Below are 27,936 nucleotides of genomic sequence, written 5' to 3' on the forward strand. Positions count from 1 at the left end.
TTTGGCAGTTAAAGGAAGGACTCAAATGCATGCACAAATTTAGCTAATTTGCCTGAATGAGAAGTGATCTGTCTGCTTGCGGACACTGCTGACTGATAGTTTCAAGTGCAGTCAGTTTTTGGTAGAGGAGAATCATGACCACTAAAAGTAGGAAAGTAGCTGGATCCAATAAGTCATCATCTTATTGAGCAATGGATTTACTTTAAGCATAAGGCACCATTAACAGCAAAATTGGACCTGACAGCTAATCAATATATGTCTGCTTCTCATCTTCTGCTTTCTGAGAGAAGCATCACTCTGTCCTGTGAGCGACTTACTGTGGAATATAAACTATCAAAATTGCAAGGAAATAATTTGCCAGAGTAATATTTTTAGCAATGAATAGCAACTTCTAACCACTTTGCTTTGCAACGTTTTACAGGTTGTATAGCAGCACTTTTTGCATCAGTATCTTAGATTTCTCTGGACCACTGGCACGTGGGAGATGTGCTGGGAAATATGTATGTGGTACACCTCTATTGACCCACCGCATCTAATGCACTCTGTGGATACAGAAACTGTCTAAAGTGATGATTGTAGCATAGGAGTTTTAAATGCAGCAAAAATATGGCCAAGATTCAAAGGATGAAAGCTGAAATGTGTAAATTTAGCCAGAAATAGTTCAACTCTGTAATGGAGAGTTTTGGCATGTTGGAAGAGAGGTATTTCTACTTTCATTGCTGCAAAACTGAAAGTTCTGGTTTGTTGATAAAGTTAGATCAATGTATTCTCTTCTTACCTCAAGCCTGTGAATCTGACATGATACTTCATTAATAATCAGGTTCAAACTGTTCTTTGTTATTGACTACTGTGTTGGTTTTAATTCATTAGGGGTGGGTTGTTTATATGTGAGTAGATATCACTCGAGGCCCTAGGCAACAATTAAGCTTCATTTTACAGTGCCATCTGTACTGGAGTTAATTTCCCTCGAGTGAAATGCGAATGGTTTGGAAAACTGAGTAAAGCTGAACTTTTCTTTCTACTTCCTTCCCCACCAACCCCCTCATGCACTATAGATTCAGATGTATCAGCTCTCAAGGCTTCTTCATGATTATCACAGAGACCTGTATAATCATCTTGAAGAAAATGAAATCAGTCCCAGCCTTTATGCTGCACCGTGGTTTCTTACACTGTTCGCATCTCAGTTTCCGTTAGGATTTGTAGCCAGAGTATTTGGTAAGAAAGTTTATTCTATTGCAATAATAAACAGAACAATGTTGTCTGTTGTGTTTTGAAACTCTCGGAGGGTAGTTTTCTACATACTAGGAACCTTTGGGGTGACTATTGTGGGTGGCAAGTAGCAATGCTCTTCACGGTGGGATGTCAGCTCCTTTTCAAGGAGGAAAACCGAAATATATTCTTTGAAACATCAGACTTGAGCAATTAAGTATGTCTGTTATTAGCCAAGAGACTTCTGAAGTATGAACAGCAGGAATTTTGTTGTTGCAAATGTATTTTATGCATCAAGCGCTCAGTTTATGTCTATAGAAAAGTTCATCTTGTTGAACTTGTACATTGAAAAAAGAGAATGCATTGGTTTTCAATAAAGTGTTTCCGAATAACTGATTCTAAAGTGCTTTCTAAAAAAAATTCAAGTAAACTTGAACTTAAACGCTGTTTCAGGTATTCATGTATATGTTGAGCAGCTGCCTAGTCTTAGTACGCCTGTTATTCTATTTAGATAGTTTTTTCATTATATGCTCCTCTTCAGATAATGTCTAGTACAGAAGCTTAAATATTGATTGTGCCTTGTAGTGTTTACAGTATCAGCATGTCAAGTACTTGGTTTTGTATTCTTTTACGGTCAATAAGAACTGCTAGCTTAAACAAATCTCTAGTAATGCAGCTTTTTTCTTTTTTAAATTTGTTTATTTATTAATGTAAAACTCACTGCACTCAGGTATGCACCAAGAAGCTAGGAGCATATGCCATGTACTTCCTCTTAAATCAGACTTTTTCCATTTTTTTTCTGTTTTCATACGGCACCTTTTGCCTTTTCTTAAGAACTTCAACTTGACTTTTGTCTCATGTTTTATTACTGGCATGTGTTAGGTTTTTAATTTGTTTGGTGTGGTCGTTTGGGGGGGAAGAGGGGCTTGGTTGGTTGGTTTTCGTTTTCATATTTTTTTGACCTAGTGATTTCTCCATTACAGAGGGTTTTTTCCTTTTACAGCAAACTTTCTCACTGCTCTTTGGGTGAACAAATGATTGGTGTATCTGTTTTTCAGTGGTGTTCACATGATTGGTACATCTCTTTCCCAGTGGGATTACTGAATTCTGGGACACTCAAGCACTTCGGGTTTTTTTACTTTTTGATTTGTTTTTCAAAGCTAAAGTATTCTGTTCTTTCTTTTTCTTTTTTGTCTTCAGGAGGCTTTGAATTTGGGAGATTAATTTTTTAAGGGTGTGGAGGGTCAGTGTTCATTTCTCTGTAAATGAGCTGAGCAAGGCATGTTCCCATTTTAAAACTCAGAAGTCACTATACTGTTTTACTTCCTAATGCTTTGGATTCTTGCATCTTCAGTGTCTTATGGGCCATTGTCACGTACCAGGACAGATGGTTAATGTCTGCCCATCGCAAATTATATACTTAATATTTATGCTGCTTGAATGTGCATCATAGACATAGGAGAAGGGAGGCTTTTAGGAATTGTGTATGAGTGAGATGGCTGCCTCACCAGTGCCCTGGGTGCTACCCTGGGGTACAGGAGGAGGGCCAGGGATGACCTCTCAGTATCAGGGTCAGAAGTTGAGTTTGTTCAGTTGCGTAGCCCTGCTCTTGGTGGTGTGACAGAGCCAACAGCGCAGGAGGCTTATCTGAACTGCTCATGTGCTACGTTCATCTCGGTAACTGCAAGTCCACCACTGCTACCAAGACTGAGTTTCTAGTTACGGTGATCAAGTTTCCAGTTTCTGTGCAGTCTGTGTCTACTCACTTCTGCAGAGCCCAGACTTTCCCCTCGCACCCACGTCATTATACCTCAAAGTCAGGGTTTGGGGCTTAAATTATAGCCAATGTGATCACTACTATGGATTTTGAAAATTATATGATTGGTGATGGGATCTACATGATCGTTTTTAAAGGACTAGCTTCTGCCTATAGAAAACAGTAAAATGTCAGTACGTTGTGTCGTGACCCACTTCCCAATTGCTTTTCAGTCACCAATGCACTTCAAAACAGTTAGCAGTTAGTTAATAATCTGTAGTCTACAGTAGGCAGTAATTAAATGCTTATTGCAGGTAACCGTTACAGACATAACAAGCATGTGATATTTTCTTTAATATTCTCTCACATCTGTAAGGTGACAGAAAATGCTTTTATATGCTTTACCCTCATGTTGAAATAAGACAGATTGCACTTCTGAACTGAATAAATCTGCAGTATGATTGATTAAAAAGAAAAACATCCCAGCAAATATATATATTTATCCAATGACTTTAGCTCTCGTTTTCAAGGTATTTTAATGATTTTCTTTTTTAGACATTATTTTTCTTCAAGGAACAGAAGTCATATTTAAAGTAGCACTGAGCCTACTTAGCAGTCAAGAAACATCTATAATGGGATGTGAGAGTTTTGAGAACATTGTTGATTTTCTTAAAACCACTATTCCAGATATGACTCAGCCTCAAATGGAAAAAATTATTACCCAGGTAAGGTTGTTCTTCTCTTTACTTTTTTTCCCCCCATTTAGTTTACTTTAAAAGAATCTAAAAAAAGGCTTTAAAAGCCTAAGGTGTATGTAAAAGTCATCTCAGTATGTTCCTTTTGGTTTGAAATGCAAAGGAATCATCTTCCCAGAACTTGTATAAAAATAGGATATGAGCTAATGTCAATGGGTTTTGAACTGCAATTTTAGTAAGACTTCAGATGCTACCTCAAGGTTTAGTACAAAGGTTCTTTTGTGCCCCAGCTATTGGGGAAACATGACTTTGCTTACGAATTTCACGTCACCATCAGAAGGGTAGAAGTAGCCTATTTTCCAAACCTAAACTCAGCTGTTGCTCCCTGCTAGTGGATGACCAGTCCAACAGTTTGTGATGGGAAGCGCAAGTTGCCATGGTGGGAAGAGGCAGCATCGCAGCAACTTCTGCTCCTGATCCTTCGAACTTCTGGCTGCACAGGGCTGGGTACCCCCATAGGAACTTTTCTGACACCTCCAACTTAAAATCCTATAAGTTAGGAGGGTGGTGAGGCCCTGTTTTCATGATATGTATTAAAATCAAGACGAAGCAAACTTTTGCTGTTGTGTTGCGGGGGCGGCTTCTGTCCTCCTGGGGATCACTGTTGTGGTGCCCTTTCTCACCTCAGCCCTGTCCTTGGAGGGTTCCCATTTGGCAGGTGCTTGGTGCCAGAGGTAAAAGCCCCTCAGGACTGATCCCTGCCTTTCTTGGGTAAGGGAAAGGAGGACTGGAGTAATGTTATTTCATCAGTATCATTGCAACTGCATGGCAAAGGGTGAGAACAGAAGAGAAACAAAGAATTACTGATGCTGATACAGGAAAAGCTTCTTGTGAAATACTGTCAGTGACTGGGATCTTCATCTCTCTGCATCGTCTTCCTCTTCATTGAAGTTGCAAATTGAAAGTGAGCCTCAGTCTAGTAGCTTAACTGTGAATCTGTGAGCGGTTTTCCCCCTTCAGGTGGCAGTTCAGAGATAACAGAAGAGCTCTAGAAAACCATCTCCATATGCAGGAGTGGAGTTAACACTGATGCATTCCTATGGCTTGGTTAACTCTTGAATGTTTCAGGTGCTGTCAGTCAAGCATTCATTTTTAGATGATGTGTAAATCTTCCTTTCCTCGTTGCACTGATTGTGATTGCCACACTAAACCTGTGTCAGGTACTTTAGTGTCTGTCTTCATAACTCACTGATTCTGGCAATGATAGAGATGGTAGTTCAACATTTTTGATACTGTTAGAAGTTAAATCTCTGTCCTGTGGTCTGCATGGGTTAGAGTCATAGAATTGTTTAGGTTGGAAAAGACCCTTAAGATCATCAAGTCCAACCGTTAACCTAGCACTGCCAAATTCACCACTAAACCATGTCCCTAAGCGCTACATCTATCTGTCTTTTAAATATCTTCAGGGATGGGGAGTCAACCACTTCCCTGGGCAGCCTCTTCCAGTGCCTGGCTGCCCTTCCAGTTAAGAAGTTTTTCCTAATATCCAACCTAAACCTGCCCTGGAAGCCGATTGCAGAGCAATCATGCTGTGATGAGCATGGTGGAAGTGGCTTTGTGCAAAGCCAGATCTGATTGAGTAAAGAATGGGTTATGTTGCCTGAGGAGAGGTGGATGTGGTTATACGCAGGTCAACTCAGCTCTGAGAGGAAGGTCGCCTGCTTGCCTGTGGTGTGGTCTCATGCTGAGCAGCCTTCTGGATCTGCGTTTACGTGTAGACTGCCTATATCGTATTGCTCCTACCTAGGCTGGCAGCAGGTGGAGTCATTTGGCTGACTCAGCATTGTAATTCCCAGGACCATCCTCTTATAGCAGATAATGAAAGAAAAATGTAGACAGTATGCAGGACTGTAATACACAGATGAAGTCTTGACCAGGTAGCTGCATAGAGGAAAATGGCACTTGTCCAGCTTGAACACCACATGTAATTTAAAGTTTTACCTCATTTGAATTACCTGAAGAACAGCAAACGTAATGCAGAACTTGTTTCATAGAATCATAGAATCGTTAAGGTTAGAAAAGACCCTTAAGATCATCGAGTCCAACCGTTAACCTAGCACTGCCAAGGCCGCCACTAAACCATGTCCTCAAGCACCACGTCTACCTGTCTTTTAAATATCTCCAGGGATGGAGACTCAACCACTTCCCTGGGCAGCCTGTTCCAGTGCCTGACTACCCTTTCCGTGAAGAAGTTTTTTCTAATATCCAACCTGAACTTCCCCTGGCGCAACTTGAGGCCGTTTCCTCTCGTCCTATCACTTGTTACTAGGGAGAAGAGACCGACCCCCCACCTCTCTACAACCTCCTTTCAGGTAGTTGTACAGAGCAGTAAGGTCTCCGCTCAGCCTCCTCTTCTCCAATCTAAGCAGCCCCAGCTCCCTCAGCCGCTCCTTGTAAGACTTGTGCTCTAGACCCTTCACCAACTTCTTTGCCCTTCTTTGGACACGCTCCAGCACCTCGATGTCCTTCTTATAGTGAGGGGCCCAAAACTGAACACAGTACTTGAGGTGCAGCCTCACCATTGCTGAGTACAGGGGCACCATCACCTCCTTGGTCCTGCTGGCCACGCTATTCCTGATACAAGCCAGGATGCCATTGGCCCTCTTGGCCACCTGAGCACACTGCTGGCTCATGTTCAGGTGGCTGTCAACCAAAGTTTCATTGGAGGATCTGTTTGTGTGTTCTGGTGGTGTAATGTATGCGATCTCTAGAACAAGGAACAGAATTAATGTCACTGTAGACATTCTTCCCTTCCTAGTCTAAACTATTTGGTAACTTTCAGAAGCTGCGAGGCTGTGACTAGATGTATAAACAGATAAGGGTTATATGGTCCCATCACTGTTAGATGCTCAGTTCCATAGTCTTCACAATGCTTTGTCACCAAAGCATCCCAATAAGAAAATAGTGTATCTTCATGCAGAGACAGAGCACAGGGAAATTGTAACCATGAAGAGTGTTTTTATAAAAGTCTATAAATGTGTACTTGGAGTCAAGAGATCCAGTTTTGAGGGTGGAGATCTGACAGCTCTTGGTTTATTCTTCCCATCACAAGCTGGCGAGACTTGAATTTAAAAATTTCTTCTTCAAGTTCTTACTATTCCTGAGCAAGAGATGAAAAGATTTGGTCATATTATAGAATTCTTGGATTAAGTAAGACTTTTCTGCTGATACATCTCATAGTAACAGATGATATTTGGTAATTGTAGAAGTGATGATCCCATTTATTCTGAAGTTTATGATTTATTATGGCTACAATAAGAACTCTAGATGCTAAAATGCTCGTACTGTAGACTTCCCCTTAAAATACATTTTTGAGAGGAACATTAAAAAACATTAAGTTAATCAAGCAGAGTTGCCTCAACCAAACATTTGTGTGGAATAAGTGCTCTCTACTGTAGTTAAAAATTGTTTTTTCTCTCATGGCAGGTGTTTGAGATGGATATTTCAAAACAGCTCCATGCCTACGAAGTAGAGTACCACGTTCTTCAGGATGAACTGCAGGAAAATGTGAATCCCTGTGATGAAGGTGAACCCCTGGAGAAGCTGGAGAGGGCAAACAGTCATCTGAAGAGACAAAACATGGATTTGTTGGAGAAGCTACAGGTAAATGACTTAAGACTACAAACTCATGGAGAAGTCATTTCTATGATTCAGCCAATAGAGGAGCAAGTGTCTTTTTTAAATGTACATGAAAAGTCTCCTAATGGCAAGACCTTATGCAGCTGAGCAGTTCTCTCCATTACAGTGACTTACTTCTGTTAGACATATTTTTAACTCCGTTGTCATTCCTTGCACTTTTCCTTCATGATTTAGATTTCTGTTTCTCAAAATATCTCTACCGTTATCTCCCATAAAATCTGTTGGCAAAATTTGTGTATCTTGCTGAAAAATAAGTTCTCTGTCCCTTCATCTCTTTGCTTCCCTATTGGAAAGTTTTAAGAAGTAACCCATAGTGCAGTAGACTTGCTTTCTCCAGACCTTTGTAGGCAATATTGTTCTGTTTCCTTCTGCTGAAGCTCATAGTCCCACTTTTGAAAGGTGGTCTCTCCTAGCAGACTTGAATACAGCTGAGTGCCCACCAGACTTTGCCTGATAAAGTCATGCTTTAAAACAGTCTTCGCTTCCTCCTTTGCTATTCACCCTTTCTCCCATAGCCTGGCCAAGACTTGTTTTAGGTTTCAATATGTATTGTCTTGCATTTTCCTGAGAGATGAGCTCTGCTTTTTGCATCACCAGGCCATTTCTTGTTATATTTGTTAATTTGAACAAGCATTAGGAAGAGCACAGAGAGCACCTTCAGCTTCTGAAACCTGAAAATAGAAGCAGGGGAAAAAGGAAAGATCAAGTCCTCATTATTTTTGTGTTTATGGGCTAAGGGTGCTGTGCTGTGTTCTTCTGATACTGAAAACAGGGATCACTTGCCTTTTTTCTGTTATTATTTTTGCTTTTTTTTTAATTTATTTATTTACTGCTACCCGGGCTTTTACCTCTGCTCTGAAAATGCACCAAGGGCATAGAATAATTATGAATGGCTGATTTGAAAGGCTCTGTCAAAGCTCTTCTGTTCTTCCAGAGTGCCATATTGCAATGCATCTTCCTCAGTTCCTTTAGCCTCTTTAACTTTTCCTTTTTTTTTTTTTTTTTTTTTTTTTTTATAGCTTCTTCATTCCTCTGCTTCAGCCCTTTCCTAAGAACGGTCAGAATTCCCTCACTTCCCCAGAGAGACATTTGCTACTGCTGAGGTCCAGGGTTTCTGATTACTAGTCAGTGTTTTGTTTTTGGATTTTTTTCCGTAGAGGAAGCTGTAGGTCTATTTTTGGAGAACAGGGAAAACTGTTTGCTTCTAGACTAAATGTTGAGGTTCTCTTTCCCTCTAACCTCTCCATCCTGCTAATTTACTTTATTACATAGTGTTCCCATGCTCCATCACTGTCAGACAAGTCGTCTTTTCCAGTGCTACTCCAGCTGCTGATTTCCTTTTTCTCCCTGCAGCTCCAGTTCCTTGTTACTCTCAACTATCCCTTGCTTGCTGCAAGTTGTGTGTCTCCTTCCCTCTGTAAAGCTTTCAGAAATCCTTCAGATTGATCTGGCCACTTTAAGGAGATTCTCTGTGTGATACACAGTAGGCATTCCTTGTATCATCTGCCTACATGGATGTCTTTTAGAAACATCTATGGAATTAAGTTCTTTCCTTAACATAGAGCATATCATAATATAAGAAAAGTTATTCAGAATGTCTCAATTTATTATAAAGATAATGTTATTGTTTACAGGTTGCTCATGCTAAAATTCAGAGTCTGGAATCCAGCCTGGAGACTATTGTGACTCGAGAGAACAAAATGAAGACTGTAATTCAGTCCCTGGAACAGGAGAAGATAACATATCAAAAGACTCTTGAGCAGATAGTGAAGTATTTGCCAGCAGAAGCATTGTCTGACTGTGAACTGCTCCTGAAGGAAGTAAACTACAATCCAAATAATAAAATAAAATGAGTAAGCCATAAACCAGGGTTTTTTAAGCAGCATTTCTTCAAAAAAAGGGAACGAAAAGATGAGTATGCTGCTTTCAAAGGACTTAGCAATAGGCAATAGTATTATCCAAAACTAGTGCTGGGACACTCATAGCTACAGATGGGCCTTCAAATGTCAGTATGCAAATTCAGGCTATTAATTTTTTTATGATTGTGTAAATAAATCACAAGGGGGAAATAAAGGATTCTCACATGTAATTATGATGAATAGATGTATATTTAGAGTTGATCTAAAGGAAGAGAGAAATTTCAGTAGTCAAAGCCAAGATAATGGTGACCTACAAATTCACTCTGGATGTGCTTGTCTTGTAGTGAAATGAGGATAGCGTGTCTTTATATATATCTATGTTGAATAATACTTGAAGAAAAAAAAAAAAAGAATGTAATTTTCCCTCCAAAGAGCAGCACGTTTCACATCTTCTGTGGAAAAATCTGTGTGAACTCATGCGTGCCTCTCTTTTAATTCTACTGACATTGTGTGCGCAGACCAATAAGCAGAGTAAGTGTCATGACTTGGTTCGTACAGAAAGAGCTCTAGTGCCATCCGCTGCCTGGGCTGTACTGGTCAGCAGTGTAATTCCACATGCATGTTGGAACTGGAAACAAAAAGCATTACGTCATAGCTCCGCCTCCATAGCTCAGAGCTAAGAGATAGGTATCTATACACACTTGCAGAACTTGTAAAGACAAGAGCTAACAGTGACAGCTATTTCCTTCCCAGCCTGTTTGCTTCCACCTCTCTGGGGGTTGGTCATGATGACAGGAGGAAGCAAGCAAGGCTGTGGGGTGGTATTTATCTTAATTTTCTGCAGGAGACATGCTGTCATAAGGGTTAGGCGTGTAAGAGGTTCTCGTTCAACCAAAGAAATACTACAAGAAGCCTTGTCTTACTGTAGTGGGAGTCAGAAAGCTGTTCTTAAATTTTATTTAAAGACAAAATTGAGGCAGGTTGCAGGAAGTTGAGCATAAGTGCACAAGAGAGGACCAAGCAAGTTTCAAATATTATGTACCTTTCAGTTTTCACATACACATTGGATACACGTTTCAAAGGGGATTCTGAAGCACAGGTGCAGTTTTAATAATGCTTTCCAGGTTATTCCTGTTTTAATACTGCTTTTTGGTCTTCTTTTTAAAGCGAAAGTCATGAATTTGTGTGTTCTGGGCAGAAGGTAGGTTAAATGATCATTTCAAGGGAGAAAATATGTTTATAAAGGTATAAAAAGATGCACATAGATTTGAAAAATTTTTGAGTGGAATTTTTGAGAAGGCTTAGACAGCTGTGTAAGAGACACGTATTTTGGAGTGCTTGTCTGAACCGTTAATTGAGTGTTACAGTGGCTCATGTTATCTCTTACCATTTATACTGTATTTCAGGAAACACTTATTCTTTTTAGTAAGAAAAACAGTTAAGCAAAGTGCCAAATCCAGCAGTGTCTTTATGCATAAGATTGTCCAATTTAGAAAGCAAGGACTGAATATCACTGCTTTCTAAGTATTATGCTTTATGTTAACGTGAAAGTGAGGAACAACAATGCTGATTTGCTGCACGCTGCTGTGGAACTTAGGGGCTTGGGGGTCTCCTGTTCTTTTTTGTTGGTGGTGTTTTTTACTTCCATGGTGTTTTATTTTATTAAAGATACTGATTTACTCTAACAGTCTTTCTTTTTACAGTTGGGGTGCAAGGTCTTAACACTGTGTATAAAATTACATGGAATCTGTCTTGATATTTCAAGAATATTGTATTGTACTAGGTGGGAAAATGCCAAGTGAAAAGGCAGTTCTTTGCAGTTTTGTTCAGAGTAAGTTTTAGCTGATGTGTACATAGAAAACCCATCCCAGGAACTGCAGTAGTGTGTATTACAAAGAATCAAGGTTATTTAGATACTTTTTTTTTTTTTTTTTTTTTTTAAAGATGCACTGAATGTGCTTTATCCTCTGTTTCGGTTATAAAATTTTTCATGTAATGCCTGGAGAAATTCCAATAAATGTCATTGCTGCATTTCCCATGGCCTCTGGCTAGTTTTATCTCTCTACACTTCAAGTACCAATCTCATTCTCGATAGTACTGTTTACATGAAAGATGAAAAGGATCTGTTTAGTTTCTAGTTGTGGGGAAAAAAACCACAGGATTTGTAGAAGGACACAGGGAGGATAGAAATTCTTATCAGGGAAAATAGTCTTGCATTGTTCTTAATAGAAGATGAAATGATTAAAAGGTATTTTTCTTCTGTAGCAGTTCATTTAGTGTGGATGCATGCTGAGAATAGTAATTTGATGAACTCTACACTGTACATCTAGCTTGGGAGGAGGAAGACACCGTATCAACAAGTAGGAATGAACTAGAGAAGTAAAACCACAATGAGGTGAGTGCCTTATGACATTGGGACACTTGTGATAGCATTTGTATTCTGGACACAAGCGTGGCTTGTAACTGCGTGTCTAGCTTGAAGTCTGCTCTCAAGCAGGTATGCTCCAGACCATCTTCAGATGACTAACTAGCAAGACTATGTAGAAGACTGTGAACGGCATGTGTGTTTGTGTCCATCTGTCTCTCCCTGTGTATCGTATAGATAGCTTTACAGCTCTTCTGTTCTGGTTGCAGTTGTGCAACTGTGAAGAGGGAAGTCTAAGATGCAGTGGGCCAGAGACAGAGCTGCAAGGATATTTGCTTGGGAGAAGGGACAGTTCCTGGGTTTGGACAAATGGCTCATTTATTCCTATGTCTTGTTTCTCTGTTTGGAAAAAAAGGTTTTCAGAATAACAGTATTGTTCTGTCTGAGCTAACCACAACAGCATGCTCAGATTTTGCAGACAACTTGTGGAGAACTAATTCAGGAGGAAAAAGTGCTGTTTTCAGGAACAGCTAGCTTACTTAGACTGGTTTCTGCTGGCAGAGAGCTTTTGTAAAAGTCTGGGAAGAGATCCATCCTTTTAGCTAGCAAACTAGCTTGTAACTGAAAAGTACAACTTGCCAGGAATACAGTTGAAATAGGTCAGTCTGCTAAGAAGGGCTAATGTAGGGAGCTCTCTGGTATTCGCATCTTTTATGGATGGAAAACTTGGCCAGAAAGGTTTGTTGGGTTTGTCTTTTTTTTTTTTTTTTTTTTCTTCTCTCCTAAAAAGGAGAGTATGTATTTCTCTCCTAAAAAGAGGAATACTTATTTAAGGTGTCTTTAAGTTGCATTTTGTTCACTTTCCTCTAAAAAAGCATTAGATATTACTGAAAAATCAGTCTCCTGATAAAAGGCATGTTCCAGTTGAAGACCTGACTTGAAATCACAAATTTAGCTAATTTAAGTGGTTTGATTATGCCCTCTTCAGCATGACACTGCTTTGCTTAATATCGCTACAAGAAAGCCGAACAATTTGTAACATAGGAAAGAATTTCAGCAGTTTGGTGCAAGAATTTGATATTACTAGCATGATCCAGAGGATCTGCATTTGGACACTTAATCTGAACCTAAAACCACACAGGTATTAGTGTGAATAGCCTTTTGTGTGTTGAGTTGAATAACCCCAGGCGCTGTTAATAGTAGTTATCCAGTCAGACTTTGTAGTCATAGATGGGTGTTGACAGGCACGTGCAGGCTGTAACATTTCAAGCTTTATGCCAGGCTACACCGTCCATTTGAAGAATTGTAATTGATTCTGTATTTCTGTAGTTCAGCTTTTACTGTCAGTGTTAGCTGTTGAATGCATTTAACGTATGCTTTGCCTTCCTCAGTCTTTCTAGTGACTAGAAAGAACAAAATTTAACTTTCTTTTCCAAAAAGACATATTGAACGCTTAGTTATATCCTTCCTCAAGACATCTGGTGTGCAAGGGATAGAGTTGATACGCTTAAAGTTCGATATGTTAACTCACTCTGTCTGAAAGCATATTAAACTCGGCAGCGACAGTAAAAAGCTGGGGAGTAAAGCAGAGATTACTGTGTGCCTTGAGCAGCTAATGGGTTGTGTGCAGACTGGCTTGCAATGAAGTGGAATCTGGATGGATTGGTACTTGGTGTGTTGTTTGGTTTTATTTTAATGCTGACCTTAATTCTGGACCAAAGGAAGGAGCTGGCAGTGCTCCTTTACCAAAATGTTGTGTTGTGGTTTCATTTGAGTGAGAAGGTTTTCTACTCCGTTACTATTCTCTTCAGAACACTTGCTCAGCAACCACTTTTTAACAAGGGAATTGGGAATTGTTGTTCCTAGTCTTACTATTCAGAAGAACTTCTTTTGGAGCTTATCTAGACTGTTCCTGTACTCAAATTACAACTTATTCAAGTCTTCACTCTGATAAAAGAAAGTTAGAAGGTTTTAATATGTTGGTTTTATTTTTGGTTAGAGCGCGTACTGAGAGAGGATGTAAGTGCCATACATCATGTCCTGCTGGAACGTACGTGGGAAGGAGGACTGAGTGAGCTCATGCTTGTAAAATGCTGGAGTAAGAGATGTCACTCCTTAGTGTGGGAAATAGGTCTATATCTGACTCCAAAACAGAGACCTGGTTGCACTGGCTGTGTGTACTCTCTGCTGTTGCCTGTCCGAATGATTACTTCAATCACCTGTGTACACTTAATATTTGGAGTTGCAGGTATTTTGATGTATACAGCCATTTTTGTCTAAAAAGTTTAAACTGCTTGTACCATCCAATTTTGAGTGTGAATGAAGCAGGGATGAAGCATTCTGTTATAGTATAAGCATTCACTTCACGTCCAGAGTAGCCGTCCAGCTGAAAACCTTGTTTCAGAACAGAAGAAACACACAGTGACGAAAGAGCTGGTTTGAGCCTATAGTTACTTTTCCCTTGGCTGTGCAAGTGGGCTACCCAAAGTAGAATTGTAGAATATCTCAAGTTGGAAGGGACCTTTAAGCATCACTGATTCCTACTCCATGCTCCTTGCAGGACTACCTAAAACTAAGTTATATGACTAAGATCATCGCCCAGATGCTCCTTGAACAGGCTTGGTGCCTTGCCCTCAAGGCCTTTCACCATCTTGGTCACCCTCCTCTGGACACACTCTAATAGTTTGATGTCCTCCTTATATTTAGACACCCAAAACTGCACACAGCACTCGAGGTGAGGCCACACCAGTGCAGTGTAGAGTGGGACAATCACCTCCCTCGACCGGCTAGCTATGCTGTGCTTGATGCACCCCAGGACACGGTTGGCCCTTTTGGCTGCCAGGGCACCCTGTTGACTCATATGCAAGTTGCCATCAATCCAAACCCCCAGATCTCTTTCTGTGGGGCCGCTCTCCAGCCTCTCATCCCCCAGTTTGTACATATAACCAGGATTACCCTGTCCCAGGTGGAGAATCCGGCACTTGCTCTTGTTAAATTTCATATGGTTGGTGATCGCCCAGGTCTCTAGTCTATCCAGATCTCTGTGTAAGGCCTCTCTACCCTCAAGGGAGTCCACAGCTCCTCCTAGTTGAGTATTGTTGGCAGTCCTGGGGAATAGAGTTACTCAGGGGCACAGTGTGAAGTGAAGAGTAGGTCCAGGCTAGCTGGAGGCTGGAGGCAGCTGCAATATCACCATGCAAAGCCTGGCTTGCTAAACATCCAGGAATGCAGCTGGGTCTGTGCATGGCTCTGGGATGGCTGGACATCATCTCTGTGCTGCACCTCAGGGCTCCTTGCTTCAGATACGGTCAAGTCTGGTCCTGTGGACTGAGCGCCCATTTGTCCAGTGCAGTTTGTGCTCCTGAAAGACGTCTTCCAATGTAGTTTTATGTACTGAGACAGCACTATGATGCAAACCAAATCAGAGTAAGTGAAGATGAGTGGGAGATTTCCTTCAAAGTGTACACCTGATGCTAACTAAAACCCTACTGTAGGCCCCCAAAGCCAGTCAGCATCCCATCAACACTTCGCCAGGAGGATACAAGACTAGTTTTGTATGAAGCTGCTGGGCTGTCTGCACTATCCTCTCCAGCACTCAGTAAAGGGTGATCTTTTTTTTTTTTCCCAGCGCTACAAAAAACATTTGCCTTAATTTTTTAGTGATCGATCTGCTAAAGTTGATGCTTCAGAAGAAATCGTAGTTATTACATTTGTACCTGAATATTGTCCACGAGGTGTCAGTGTTGCTTTTGTACGTGCAGCTCATGTGCGTGTGACAGCAGGGCTCCTGTGCTACGCGTCCTGTGCGAGCAGCACACTGTGCCTCTGATTTTAGAGAGGAGAATTAACTTATTCTCCTGCCCGATGAAGCACGATGCTCTATTTGCACGCTATTTGTAATAAAATGTGATGTTCATCGTCAAAGAATTTATTGTAATGAGAGGACTTACTAAATTATAGATACGGCCTTTTCAGAAATGAATGCCTCAGTTGCAGTGTTTAGCCTTTGCTCTTGTATGAGAGAACTATGGAAGCACTTTTACACGCTACAACAGGCATATTGTCCCTAGCAATCTGATCCTGGTGTCTCCTTTTGTACTGTTCTGGTCGAGCAGGATTTAATTTTGTGTCTCTTGAAACCAGTATTGAGCTGATCTGGTCTAACTGCAGTCCGATTCTGCACTTATTCATTTTCATTTGTTTATATAAGGCTTCCTTGCAATAAGGTTCCCTATGCCCATTAAGTCTCAAAGAACCAGTCCTTCTTCCCCGGTTTTCATTTAATTAATCTTGCTGGGTTTTCAGTGATCAGAACAAAAATGAAGGATTTACTCCTGTTTTTCCCAGAGCTACAGAGAAAATGTAATTTGCTACTTCCATTTTCCAGTTAACACTTTTTCCCTCCAACAGCATTGCTTTCAGATGTCGTGCTTGCTCTGAAATGCAGAGGACGCAGTCAAGATAACACGCTGTTCCAACCACCAAGACGCAGCCGTTCTCAAATACGTCTGGACAGCAAACGCAAGGCATGTGTACCTCCCAACCAGAGCCCGATGTTCAAACCGTGCTCAGGTAATTAGGGCATCAGCATTTCCCTGGGGACTTCTGAGCATAAACAAAGAGACCGCATCTCTTGTACAACACGTTTGCATTTCTAAAAGCACCAAATTATAGATGGGCCTAATGGGTTGAAGGTGCTTAAAACAGGGCCGGTGCACTTCATGTGTAATATACTATCATTTGAAAAGCTATCACGTTGTGGAAACATCATTGAAGTGCTAATTTAAATTATACCAACATCTAAAATTAAGGCATCCTCTGACATTTGTAGGTTTAATGTCTATTTCTGCACTCTACCAAAATAGATGGGCTGTGGGTGGATCTATGATTATTGCTGTGCATTAGCAAGACAAAAATTGTGTAGGCAGCTGGTATTATGCCTGGGTAAATATAGATGAGGGAGAATCTACACAGTTATTTTTTGATGTCACATGTTTATTTAACAATTAGAAACAACGTTAACTTCAGCAGTGCTTAAGGCTTTGGATAGCGAGAGAGGATCTTAAAAATTTGGTGACCAGGCACATCTCCATCCTGCACAGCCTACGGGCCCGGCAGCAGGGACAGGGTTGCGCAGCCCAGGGAGCAGTGATTCCCTGCCGTCCTTTGCCTGCTGAACAATCACGGCTGCTGGAGCTCGATGCGTTGCCAAGCCGTCATCCCGGCCAGAATTTGTGATGTTTGTGCCCTCTGCCCTTGTGGTAATCCTGAAAACTTCAAAGGGCTTTGATGGGCTGAAATGGGTATTTTTTCACTGACTCCTGGTATTGCATATTGTGGAAGGAACAAAGGTAGCAGTCTTTTTTTGGAAGAACATCAATTTATCACTTTCTGGCTAAAACAAGTAAAAGCTACGTGGTCCTTCCCAATCCAAATGGACCAGTGAAGGGAAGCGAGGTAGGCCGAACCACTGAATTGCTCACAGTGGCATAACTGCTTTTAGTAGCACGTTCTTGTGCATAACTATAATAACATGTCAATTGGAGAGTAACTTCTAACAGTTGTCTAATGGAGACCAATAGGTAAAGCACTCCACAAAGCTTTTTGTTCCTCTTTTCTGTGTAAGAATAAACTTGACATTGTGCTGCAGTAAAATTCTGCTTTGTAGGAAAGGGTTGGGTGATTTAGTTATGTCAGTGGGCAGGGGGAAACGTGAGTGCAGTGGAGGATAGCCCAGCTCTGACACTTGGTACCAACTCTTCTACAGCCTGCCCTGTGCTGCAGGTCCCCATTGACTTACTTTCTCCCTCTGAACAAAATGTGCAAATTAGTATTAAACTGTGTGGGGGGGGGGGGTGTCCCTTTTTTTTTCCCCTCATATTTTTTCCAACTTTTTGTCCTCTGTAGGGGGACAGGATCCTGCTATGTATCTTGTTTTCCTTTTAGGCCAGCTGGTCCCCACTTGTTTAGTCTTTCCCTTCCTGCTCGTATTCTTCAGCAAGGGTGAGATCACTGACCATTTCCTTGGTTTGTGGATGATGTTCTCACCAACCCCAGCAGTTCCTTGGGGTTAGCTCGCATGATCCTGCAGAGGTTATGCACAAGCAATGCAAGAGGGGGCTTCATATGCCTGGCACAGCTGGCTTCTTAAAGGTCCGGGATTTGTTTGACTGTAACAACCCTAGTACATGAAGGTGTTGGGTTTTGTTTTTTTTTAACTGGCTCTCAGTGGAAGTAAGCCTGATGCAGTTAAACAGCCCTGGAGGAAACTTTAGTTTAGTTGGAGAGGCTGGGAATGTGTAAAGTGGTTGTGTGTGGGTAGGCAGGAAGAAAGGGAATTATGGCAGGAAATCCTAAAGTAGATGTGATGAACACTTCTGCTCTTACAGCAGCTTATTTATACCAAGACACATGATAACATGCCAATTTTTGAGGATTTATGGCTTCTTGACATTTGTCCTACTTGCTCCTTACAAAAAGTATGTATTTTTCCTAGCACCACCTGAAACGATCATAGCATCCTAGAGAGCCAAAGCACTAAAATGATGCAAAGAATCTTGCATTTTGGAAATGATACTTATTTGTGATATAACAGGGCCTAGAGAGATGCTACAACATAAATCTGGTAAGACAGCAAAAGATGTGCAGCGTCCCAAGAAATTTACCATTAAATCAAAGAGGTGGGAAGAAGGATGAGAGTGAGTTGGTAAGAAAAGCAGCGTGGGCCCAGGGTAATTAGGATCAGTTCAGGCAGATGTACAACTATATTGTAGATGGCTGTTTTTAGGAGTGGGAAGGTTTGATTTAGTCTTTATCAAGCTTTCTGGCTCAACACTGGCTTTATAGAGACACCTCCAAAGATTAAATCTCATTCATCTGATTTTGATATCCACCTTTCTCTGGCTGTGGTGGGTCCTAAAACATTTGCCTATTTCTTTCTTCTCTCCCACCCACCCCAAATACTAGCAAGGAGAGCAGAGGTGTGGCACCTCCTTTCTCTCCCTCAATATAATAACCGAATGGTTAGCACGATTGTTAAGGCAGCTAAAGGGCTGATTTCTGGTCAGAAATGCATCCTGGAAAAAATGCAAGTAGAAATAGGTAACACGGGCAGCCTCCACAGCCTGTTTGTTTATTCTTATACTTAGAGATTCAAATAATGAGTGTGATTAGACCCTCAAAAGATCTCAATTACTGACTCTGTTTCCCATTTATGGCATGCTTTGAGGGCAATTATAATGAACATGCTATTAAACAAAACTCTCAGGCTATCTAGGCTATGGCAGATCCTCTGCTCCTTGGAGTATGCATAAGCCTCTCTCCCTGCTCCCCTGTGTAAGCCAGGATCCTGACAGGACTTTCTGGCTCTTCCTTGCTCCTGGACCCCAGTGTTGGGGTCTCCAGCCACCATGTCAGGGAGGGCAGGAAAGGGAGAAGAGGGGAGTGTGGTGCTCTCGCTGTCCCTCCACGCGTGCTGAGACCTGAGGCACTGCTGTTCTCCAACCATGGTGTCATCCATGCTAGTAGGCTTTTTCATATTTTTTTTTTCCTTCCTTTTCTTTCCTTTCAGGGAAGTCAGAGGGAGAGTCAGAGTCTGAAGAGAGCCTCAGTGTAAACCTCTGAACACAGAAATTAACTGTAGTCCATCCTGTGTGCGATAGGAAAACGAATAGCAAAGAAACTTTGCCTGGAGCTGCAGGGAAAGGTAGAGGAAAAGGATTTGCGGCTGCAGACACCCTAAGTAGATAGAGTATTCTGGAGTTTAGGGCCTGGTTCAGTATATCTGTCATAAAATAAATGTGTGTTCTACCACCATCTGTAATGTGTGCACAGCAGCAAACCACTCCAGACACAGCTAAAAGTGTAATGACCCAAAGGTGGGGAAGGAAAAGGAGAGACAGAAGGGAAGGAGGGAACATGTATCGCAGGAGAGAACAAGGACTGGGGTTGCATTGGGCATGCGAGGAGAAACCTCTGCCACTTTTCTTTGCATGGTGAGGGTCTAGAGGTCTAGAGTGGGGGTCATGAGGTCTAGAGTCACAAATCAGGTTGGCGATACCTGCCGTGGGCTCTGCCAGCAACCCTCTCGAAGCTGCTCCCCACAGGCAGGGTTCCTTTTCACACGTGAAGCAAGCCACATGCTAGGTTTTGCCACAAAACCAAAGGCACTTTAGCACTGAAGTGAGTAAAACTTTCCCCCTTTCCCAAAGAACAAGTTCAGCACCATTTAAACTTCTGAAATCCAGGAAAGGAAGAGGTGAGCTTTTGAGTGAAGATCCAGTGCACAAACCCCCTGCATCTATGGGGCTTGGCCGCTGAACTGTGGGTGAAGAGGAACTCTTGTTTTCAGAAAAATCCTAATACCAAGCCAGGCAGTTCGAGCATGCAAGCTCTTTGAGGTTAGCTTTTTTTAACCCTCGAAACGCAACAGCATCCATCTGGTCTGTTTGTTACTTTTTTTTTTCTTTTTTTAATGTTAAAAATATGCATTGCTCTGTGCGTGTAAATGATAAACACAATTTCAGTAGAGAGTTCAAGGGTGTGTAGCATATTTCTTTGATTTTGCAGGGCCAATAAAACTTGTGTACTGAGAGTTGCTTCCTTTGGGCATCTTTTTACAGAAGCTTTTAATACTTCCTTTCCCTCCACGTGAAAAGCCACACACAGTCATGGCTATTATACCATGTAGGATTAACTTAAATTACAGCACGGAGCTTGCAAAGGTTTGGGGTGTTGAGCTTTCTGCAAAGTCGGCTACCGAAGTATTTAAGCACTCTTCTCATTTACATAATCTAATTGTTACATTCGTTAACAGTTATTCTCTCGTCTAAAGTCTGCATCTGATCTCCACTAGGCAAATGTTGTCAGAGCAATTAAATAGAAAAGTATTAGATGTAGACCGGAGGAAAAAGAAAGCAAAAAGATGATCACCAGTTTCTCAGCAGGATTTACAGCCCTTTAACCACAGCGCAGAGCCGATGCGGTTGCTGATTCTACCTCTTTATTCAATTTTTGTCCCTAATAGCCATGGAAACAAAGAAATGTCAGTAAAAGTAACCGTTTCCCTCAGTTCCTTTCTGACCACAGCCTGCACTAAAAGCTTTGTTATTTGCTCTCCTCTCTGCATGCTCCGGCAGAGAAAGGAGGGAGAAAGCAAGGAGGCTCACAGAGGGCAAGGATCACCGCAGATGTGGTAGGGAGGGATAGAGCAGCAGCGCACCAGGCTGAGTTGGTGATGACCCAGGCACTTGAGAAGTGATGTAATCTTCAGAGAGAACACGACCATCTCGGTGTGCCCTCCCCACCTGTCTCCCCGCCCTGTTCCTTACGCTTCAGCCCAGGAACCTGGAGTGAAGGGGCAGATACAGGAGGTGGTAGAGCAAACCAGCAGCAGCAGAGCGAGCTCCACAGAGGAGTCTGGACAGCAAAGGCGCGGTGGACTTTTTGGGGGCTGAGGACTGGTCTTCCTTTGCTCTTTCACCAGCCTCTTAGCAAACCCCTGATGAAGGCCGAGATAGGGCTGGGAAGCAGAAGCAGGTGGCTCTAAGCAAAAGGAGCATAGGGACTATGAGAGCTGAGGGAGAGGAAGACTTGGGAAGGGCAGTTGTCATCGGTGTGGGAAATAGGCAGGAGGCAGTTGGGGACATTAAGCTGTGAGAAAGGAGAACAACTTTTCTTTGAGAAAATGGGTGGAGGAGGCAAAAAATAGAATTGGGGAAGTGTCCATGTGGGTTGCAGAGGAGGTGTCAAAGAGGACAACATCAGTGTTTCCCAGATGAAGGCTGTGCAATGCCCTGGCTGGAGTGTGAGGTTCAGCAGGCTATCCTAATAATAAAAATTAAAAAAATAAAAAAAGAAGAAAAACATAGTCATATTTGATAGCTACCAGTAGTGTCAGGCTATGAATAGGAGTACTTGAAGGTGGTGATTAAAACAGCTCCTGCTCTTTTTGCAAAGCCCTCAACTGTGAGAGGACTTGGCAGAAAACAGTCAAAACTGTTAGTCATTCTCTGTTTTCTTTCTATCACCAAAATAGAAAAATAGCACTGAATTCTGCAGAATTTTATTCATTCCTCTAGCAAAGAGGGTTACAGGTGCTTGCTGCTAGGTTTTGGGAGACTGAAGAGACTAATGAATCTAAAACACAGGCTTTGTGTAACTTTGCAAAATATACGCAGTGATAAACTTCTATAGAACGTTTTTTGTTTTAATCTCTGTTAGCCTCAGTGCTGTTGGCTGTAGTGTCTAATTGTTATCATCTTGATTTCCAGATAAATTATTTCCAGAGACTCCCACTGAATGGAGATACCCACACAAACGTGGATTTGCCCTGCATAGTCGTGAGCTGTCACCTCAATAGTGCCACTGAGGTTATTCACTAGAAACTGATGACTGGGAGTTAACCTTCATGAGGATTATTTTAGAGTATTGAGCCATGACTCAACTTTCTTAAATCCAAAGGAGATTGGGTGTATGTGAAGAATGATTGCTGCTAGAAACAGGATTGAAAGAGAATTACTGTATTAAATATATACTTAAGCGCTTCACAAAATGCTTAATAGAATATATCCTTCTACTTACTAAAGTATATACTGGAAGAGGATAGTCTCCCTCTGGAATAGTTAGATAGGGCTAGAAATCTTGGCTGTATCTTGGATGTCTTTCAAACTACTGCAAAAGAGAAAGTCTCATCGCAAAGCTAAGGAAAGGTGATGGGTTGGAGGACGGTTATTGTCCAGATTTACCTGACAACGCGAGGCACTTGTTTGATCGTTGCTATGTACTCTACAGGAGGGGAGGAGTGGGAGACCTCCAGAGGATAATCCAGACCTTATGCTAACTTCCAAGTAATTTAGTTTAAGACTGGAATTGCTCTCTGGAGGGTCCTCTGTTGTTTCACTGACTTTTGAGGAAGCGTTAAATTAATTGGGTGCACCTAACTTAGTTAAGTAAACCTAGGGCTAAACGGTGGGATTTCCCTTTTATTGAAATGGTGCTATCATTGCATGCTGTGTCCTGGCTGGTGAACACCTCTCGTGTCACCTGGTACCCAAAAGGGTAAAATGTCTGCCCTAACCCACCTTACTTGGGCCTGCTAGCAGAACACAGGCATCTCGCAGAGGTGTTAGACCGGGGACCTCCTGCTCTTCAGAGCAGACCCTGAATGTGGAGGCACTTGATTGTTCAAGGGACTATCGCTAAAATGTCCAGACGCGTAGGACCAGGCTGCAGCGAGCCCAGCACTAGCATTGCAGGTTCTTTCAGTGTGGAGTCCTAGTGCAGATGAGAAGGTCCAACTCCAGCCACAATTGACGCTGGTAATGTGGCTGCACTCGGAAATGGCGATGAAACACCTACATGCTCTTGCCATGGGTCACTAACAGATGACAGCAACAGAGATCTGATCTATGGTACCTGCTCAGCAGTGGTTACCTTGATGTAGGTTTTGCATACATATGGATGCCATTGGGTCAAATTTGTTGATGGTTTTACAAGTCCCCCTTATAACCTTGGCTGTGCGTGACTCCGCCTCGTGTTGAAAGCCTTCTGGAGCTCTTGGCTCTCCTCAGTTCTCCTTGCTGATGGCAGGTTTTGGTTCTGCGTAGTTTTACCCCAGGGGAAATTCACACTTCTCACCAAACTTCTCCTTACGTTCCTAAATGAAAGGATACGAGTGCAAGAAGAAGTGTTAGCAAAATCCCACTCATCAGAGTTAAATCTCTGCTTCTGTCACAGAATTTCTGTTGGCTCTGAATAGCAGCACTTACCTGTGCTGTTCAACACAGCTGGAGACAACAGGGTAAATATTGCAATAGGGATGAATGCCAATATGTTACGCGTACGTTTTTAAAGCTATCTGCTGTATTACTATAGGTTATTTCAACAATATTTTCTTGTTGTGGAGCCTGAAAACAGCATAGCAAAATGTTAATGTTAGGGGTTTTTTTACTTTTTTTTATTTTTTTGTAACTTTAATCATCTTTCTGTGTTTCAGGGCTGGAATGTAATCATAAAAGTTAACACGGCTCTTCAGATTGTTCTTCTTTCTGTAAGCATGGCTTCATAATGGAGATTTAGTGGGCTGTAAACAGGATGTCGTATGGTGCTCTCTGTCAAAAATTAATGATGGCAATGAAGATTAAATTATTCTTCCATGAAAATACAACACATACGCAGGGAGATGTTTGCAGGCAGGCTTAAAATAGGCCATTCCCTGAGGACAGCCTGGGGAGTTTACTGGCTGCCCCCTGTTCCTGATGAGAGCCTGGGTCTGCCACAAAGGGGAGCTGTGTTTAATTCCTGCAAAACCCTGGGACACAAAGGGAGGCTTTTGTTTCTTTTCCTTCCAGGTGGAAACTGCAGGCGGTAGTGCCTGGATAATCTGATATTTGGCTACCTGCGGTGTGCTCCCATTGCTCCAATTTGCAGTGCTGGCCTCCTTTCACCGCCCTTCGTTGTCAGAGCTCAGAGCGTTTCAGTCTGTGGGGATTCATTGTGAATCCGACTGTGCGTGTTGAGGGGGGTGGAGGGAGAGGGAGAAGGGATTTTCCGCAAATGGAAACTGAAAACCTGCAGCATATCTATATGGAAAAGGCTTCCACTCCATCATCTGCTTCTGATTTTTTTTCCCCTAGATGCGGCACGAACATGTCAGTGGGAGAAAAAAATATTACGTTTCCTGAGACAGGTTTGTCCTGATGCTAGCTAGTATGGATTGCCTGGTGTGCCAAGCAAAGCTGTTTCATGTGAGGCATGGTTTTCTGTAATGCAGCTCTCAGGAAGCCCGTGTGGCTGCTTTCTATTTCATTTTTTGGCAGTAGGTGGCTGTCTGCCTCTGCAGAGGCTTAGCCCAGGCCAGAGTATTCCCCAAGCTGCCTGCTTCTACATTCTCCAAACCTGTTTTCCATATTACCGCTTAGGAAAGATGTAAATATTAAGCAGAAGATTTCACGCCTTCCAGAAGGGTTCAGCTTTCTCAGTGAATTCATTCCTGGTACTGGGGAGAAAATTAGGAAACTACATCTTGGAGGGAAGACGTCATCGTGACCTTTTATTCCCTTGTGGAAGAACTACTACCAATATTCCAGCTCAATGATCTTTGTCTTCTCACAGCTTCAGCAGTTATTGGTTAGGATCCTGAAAAGCATCAGGTTTGGGGATTTTTACATTTTTGAACGCCTTCTTTTTTCTTAGACTTGTTAGCTGCCTTGATTTTTTTTTTAATTTCCCCCATCATATACCGCGCATCTTCTCATGTGAACCCCCTTGTGGGTAGATCTTTGTAGCTGTATAATCCTTTGAGCCATCTAGACCTGGAAAAACACATCTTCCCCCCTTGTTTTTGAAGCCTGTTGTCTAAGAAGACAATGTGTTTGTGTGTGCTTAGAATATATAAGCTGATAAAAGCAAAAGGGGAAAAAGAGGTGACTACAGTACAGACTCCATCCCCTTGCATGGGGAGCACGGTCCTTTGTGGTGGAAAGCAGCTCATTTCAAACAGGTACGCACTGGACCTTTGGCACACGTGGATGTATAAACTGATGCACACCTGACATTTTAACTCTCCTTTGAAGCTCCGTCATGATAGTGAAGCTAAAATGTATCCGATATGTAAAAAACAACTATTCCTGTCTCTTCGCAAAGATCTCTGCTCCTTCAATTACTTGCGTATTTCATGGGGAAAATTACTACCCTGATAGAGCTAGCCTTTCAGTGAGCAGTGAATATTGTTGTTGTTGTTGTTGTTGCTCAGAAATCAGCTGAATAACATAAATTACTCTGGTAAAGTTAACCCAACCAGTGTGCAAGCATGTCTTTCTGTTTTGACCCATCAGTTGGACATTGCCAGCACTGGCTCCTGCTTCGGGGCAGAGATGACCTCTCCAGCCGTAGGCAAGGGAACCTGGCAGGGCTTCTCAGGTTTGCCTTTCAAATATGCCCTCTGTATCCGGGTGAGTGCGTGGCATGTTTGATGTTGCTATTCTTTGATATGGGGAATGGTGTCTTTTATGAGATTTTTTTTTTTTCCTCAGAAAAGTAGATTTTACTTTACATGCTAACACACGATCCCTGCTCTTCCAGTTGTACTGGGGAAAACTGCTAACTGGGAAGCAGCCACCTAGCATGGACTGTCTAGAAGACAGAGTAAGGCCAAAATAACCCCCTGTGCCTCTGTGACCATTGCCCGATACACTACATACTCCTGTGCTATGTGATGGGCAGCTGCCTGCACCAATTTTCATCCTCCGCCACACACGTACTTTCACATTTTCCTGTTGTAGTCGCTATATTGAGATCTCTGCCATGCCTCCGAAGTATGCATTTTACGTCTCTGGATGCAGCACAGTGGGTCTGATTAAGTCCTGTAAGCTGTGTAGCCACTGCTATCTCTGCAGGATGAACGCAGGTAAAGTCTAAAACACCTTAACAATAAAGTCCTCTCAGCCCTGGCACAGATCAGGGATTTGCCACCTGCTCTGTATATCCAAGCAATCTGCAGCTGCCATTGCAGCCCAGGGATGAGTATCTGTGGGCCTGGGACAGAGACCAGACTGGTGGGCAGCCTTTGGAGAGAGGATGGAAATGTGCTCCACATGGCAGAGCGAGCTGGAGAAGTCTGCCGTGGGTTTCTGCAAGGCTGCCTCCCAATGTTGCTTCATTCTGGTGTGGGAAAGAGATGAGGAAAGGTGTCATTTGTGGATCACACTTACTATCCAGGCCCTCTGTTTCCAGCCGTGGTATATCTTACTTAAAAAAAAAAAAACCAACCTTCTGTAGAGGGATGCCTGTGGGACTGTGGGAGGACCTTTTGGTTTAAATCCCACCCACATGTAAGTGCCTGGCCAAGCTTCCCTTTACCGTAGCTGTCGATTTCTGACTAAAAAATCCAAACTGTATGGACTGTTTGAGCAATGTATTGACACTTTTTGTGATGTCTGTCACTCACATTAAGCGCAGATAGTGACAGCAACAGATAGGGAATGCTTCTGCATTTTCAGACAACTCATCTGTATTTCTTCACCCATCTGCTGAATTGGCTTGAGTTGGGCATTCTTGCCACCGAATCCCCAAGAATGGTCTTTAAGTACAAGACCAGCTGAAGTTTTATAAATATTGCCTAATTTTTCTCTACCTGCGAACTGTTCAAGAAGCACAATTTAAGGGTACTACAGCTCCTGCTCACACTGGCCTCAGGATGTGGTTTTTTACGTTGCCTCCTGGATTTTCCAGATCATCAGTGGAGAAGTCATTTCTGAAACATGATTAAATCAAATAATGTTTTATTTAAGAAGTCATCTTCCTTCTGGCATAAGTCAATTAAGTGGTCATGTCTACACTTGTAATGAAATCCCTCCAGAATTTGGCCAAGGAAAGGTATTAGCCATACTGAAAGGCAAAGACTTTGCACCTAAGCAGTGTGCAGCTCAGCTGAATCTACAAACACAGAGTTGTGGACTCCGTAACTGAACAAGTAAAGGTATTGTTTTCAGATAAACCATGTTTTTCTTTTCATTACTTGGACATGGCTGTCAGTGAAATAGAATCCTAACCACTGCTTCAAACCTGACCTACCCTGAAGGGAGAGTAGCAGAAAATATGAAATTAATTGCTAGGAACATAACAAAGGGGATTGCAACAGAAGCAGCTCTGGAGAGACCGCCGTCCTTCACCTACAATGTGGTAAAACAGAGGTGAAAACAATCAAGAAGGAATGGCCTTCATTAAATTTCTGTTAAAAAAAAAAAAATTAAAGTGCTCTGTAATGGTAGCAATGAGCATAAATAAGGAATAAGGATGTCTCACTGTAGAGAGTCTGCCCAGACATGACAAGAATGAGTCTTGAAATTATTGGGGGTTTTGTGTAATTTCAGGAATTTTTCAGATATTATCCTGTGTATTTCAAATAAGCCAGGAAAAATATGGATGGTTATTTGAATAAAGCATCCAACTTCTGTCTTCTATTCATGGCCAATATTTGAGTTTTCTAGCCACGTGATGCTCAGCTTCAAGTAAGCTAGTCAACATCAGAGGCTATCTCAAGCCCAGGAGAAAGTAGTTGAGAGGAGATGCTCTTTTCCTCTACTGCTTGTTTTCTCAGAGGAAAAGTCCATGAATAATTTTACAAGCTTCTAATACATTGGACTGCAAAGACACATACAGTGGAAAACATCTTGTTGCTGCTCTGTATTTTCAAAGATTTTTAAGTTCTTAATTGAATAAAAGCCAAAATCTCTGTTGCTTTAATCCAATCTCTTTCCCCAGTTCAGTGAAGGAATCTTTTTCTGGATTCCTGTTTTCAGTAATGTAAATCTAGTCAATAACTTCAACTCTATGTATTCAGCTGCACTATAG

The 27,936-nt window shown here is 42.0% G+C and overlaps 1 protein-coding gene across 1 annotated transcript in view; it reads left to right on the forward strand.

The window, feature by feature from the left end:
* The window catches only part of TBC1D4 (TBC1 domain family member 4), a 117,114-nt gene extending 106,211 nt beyond the window's left edge, over positions 1–10,903 (forward strand). Inside the window, exons 17-20 of the mRNA XM_087759300.1 lie at positions 1,056–1,215; positions 3,521–3,690; positions 7,147–7,323; positions 8,994–10,903. Coding sequence (XP_087615426.1) covers positions 1,056–1,215; positions 3,521–3,690; positions 7,147–7,323; positions 8,994–9,212 — 726 coding nt within the window. The 3' untranslated portion in view covers positions 9,213–10,903. The remainder of the gene's footprint in view (positions 1–1,055; positions 1,216–3,520; positions 3,691–7,146; positions 7,324–8,993) is intronic.
* The last annotated feature ends 17,033 nt before the right edge of the window (positions 10,904–27,936 follow it).

This window comes from Nipponia nippon, unplaced genomic scaffold (genome assembly GCF_047370975.1).
Source record: "Nipponia nippon isolate SJK-2023a ecotype South Korea unplaced genomic scaffold, ASM4737097v1 scaffold_2, whole genome shotgun sequence".
Lineage (NCBI taxonomy): Eukaryota > Metazoa > Chordata > Aves > Pelecaniformes > Threskiornithidae > Nipponia > Nipponia nippon.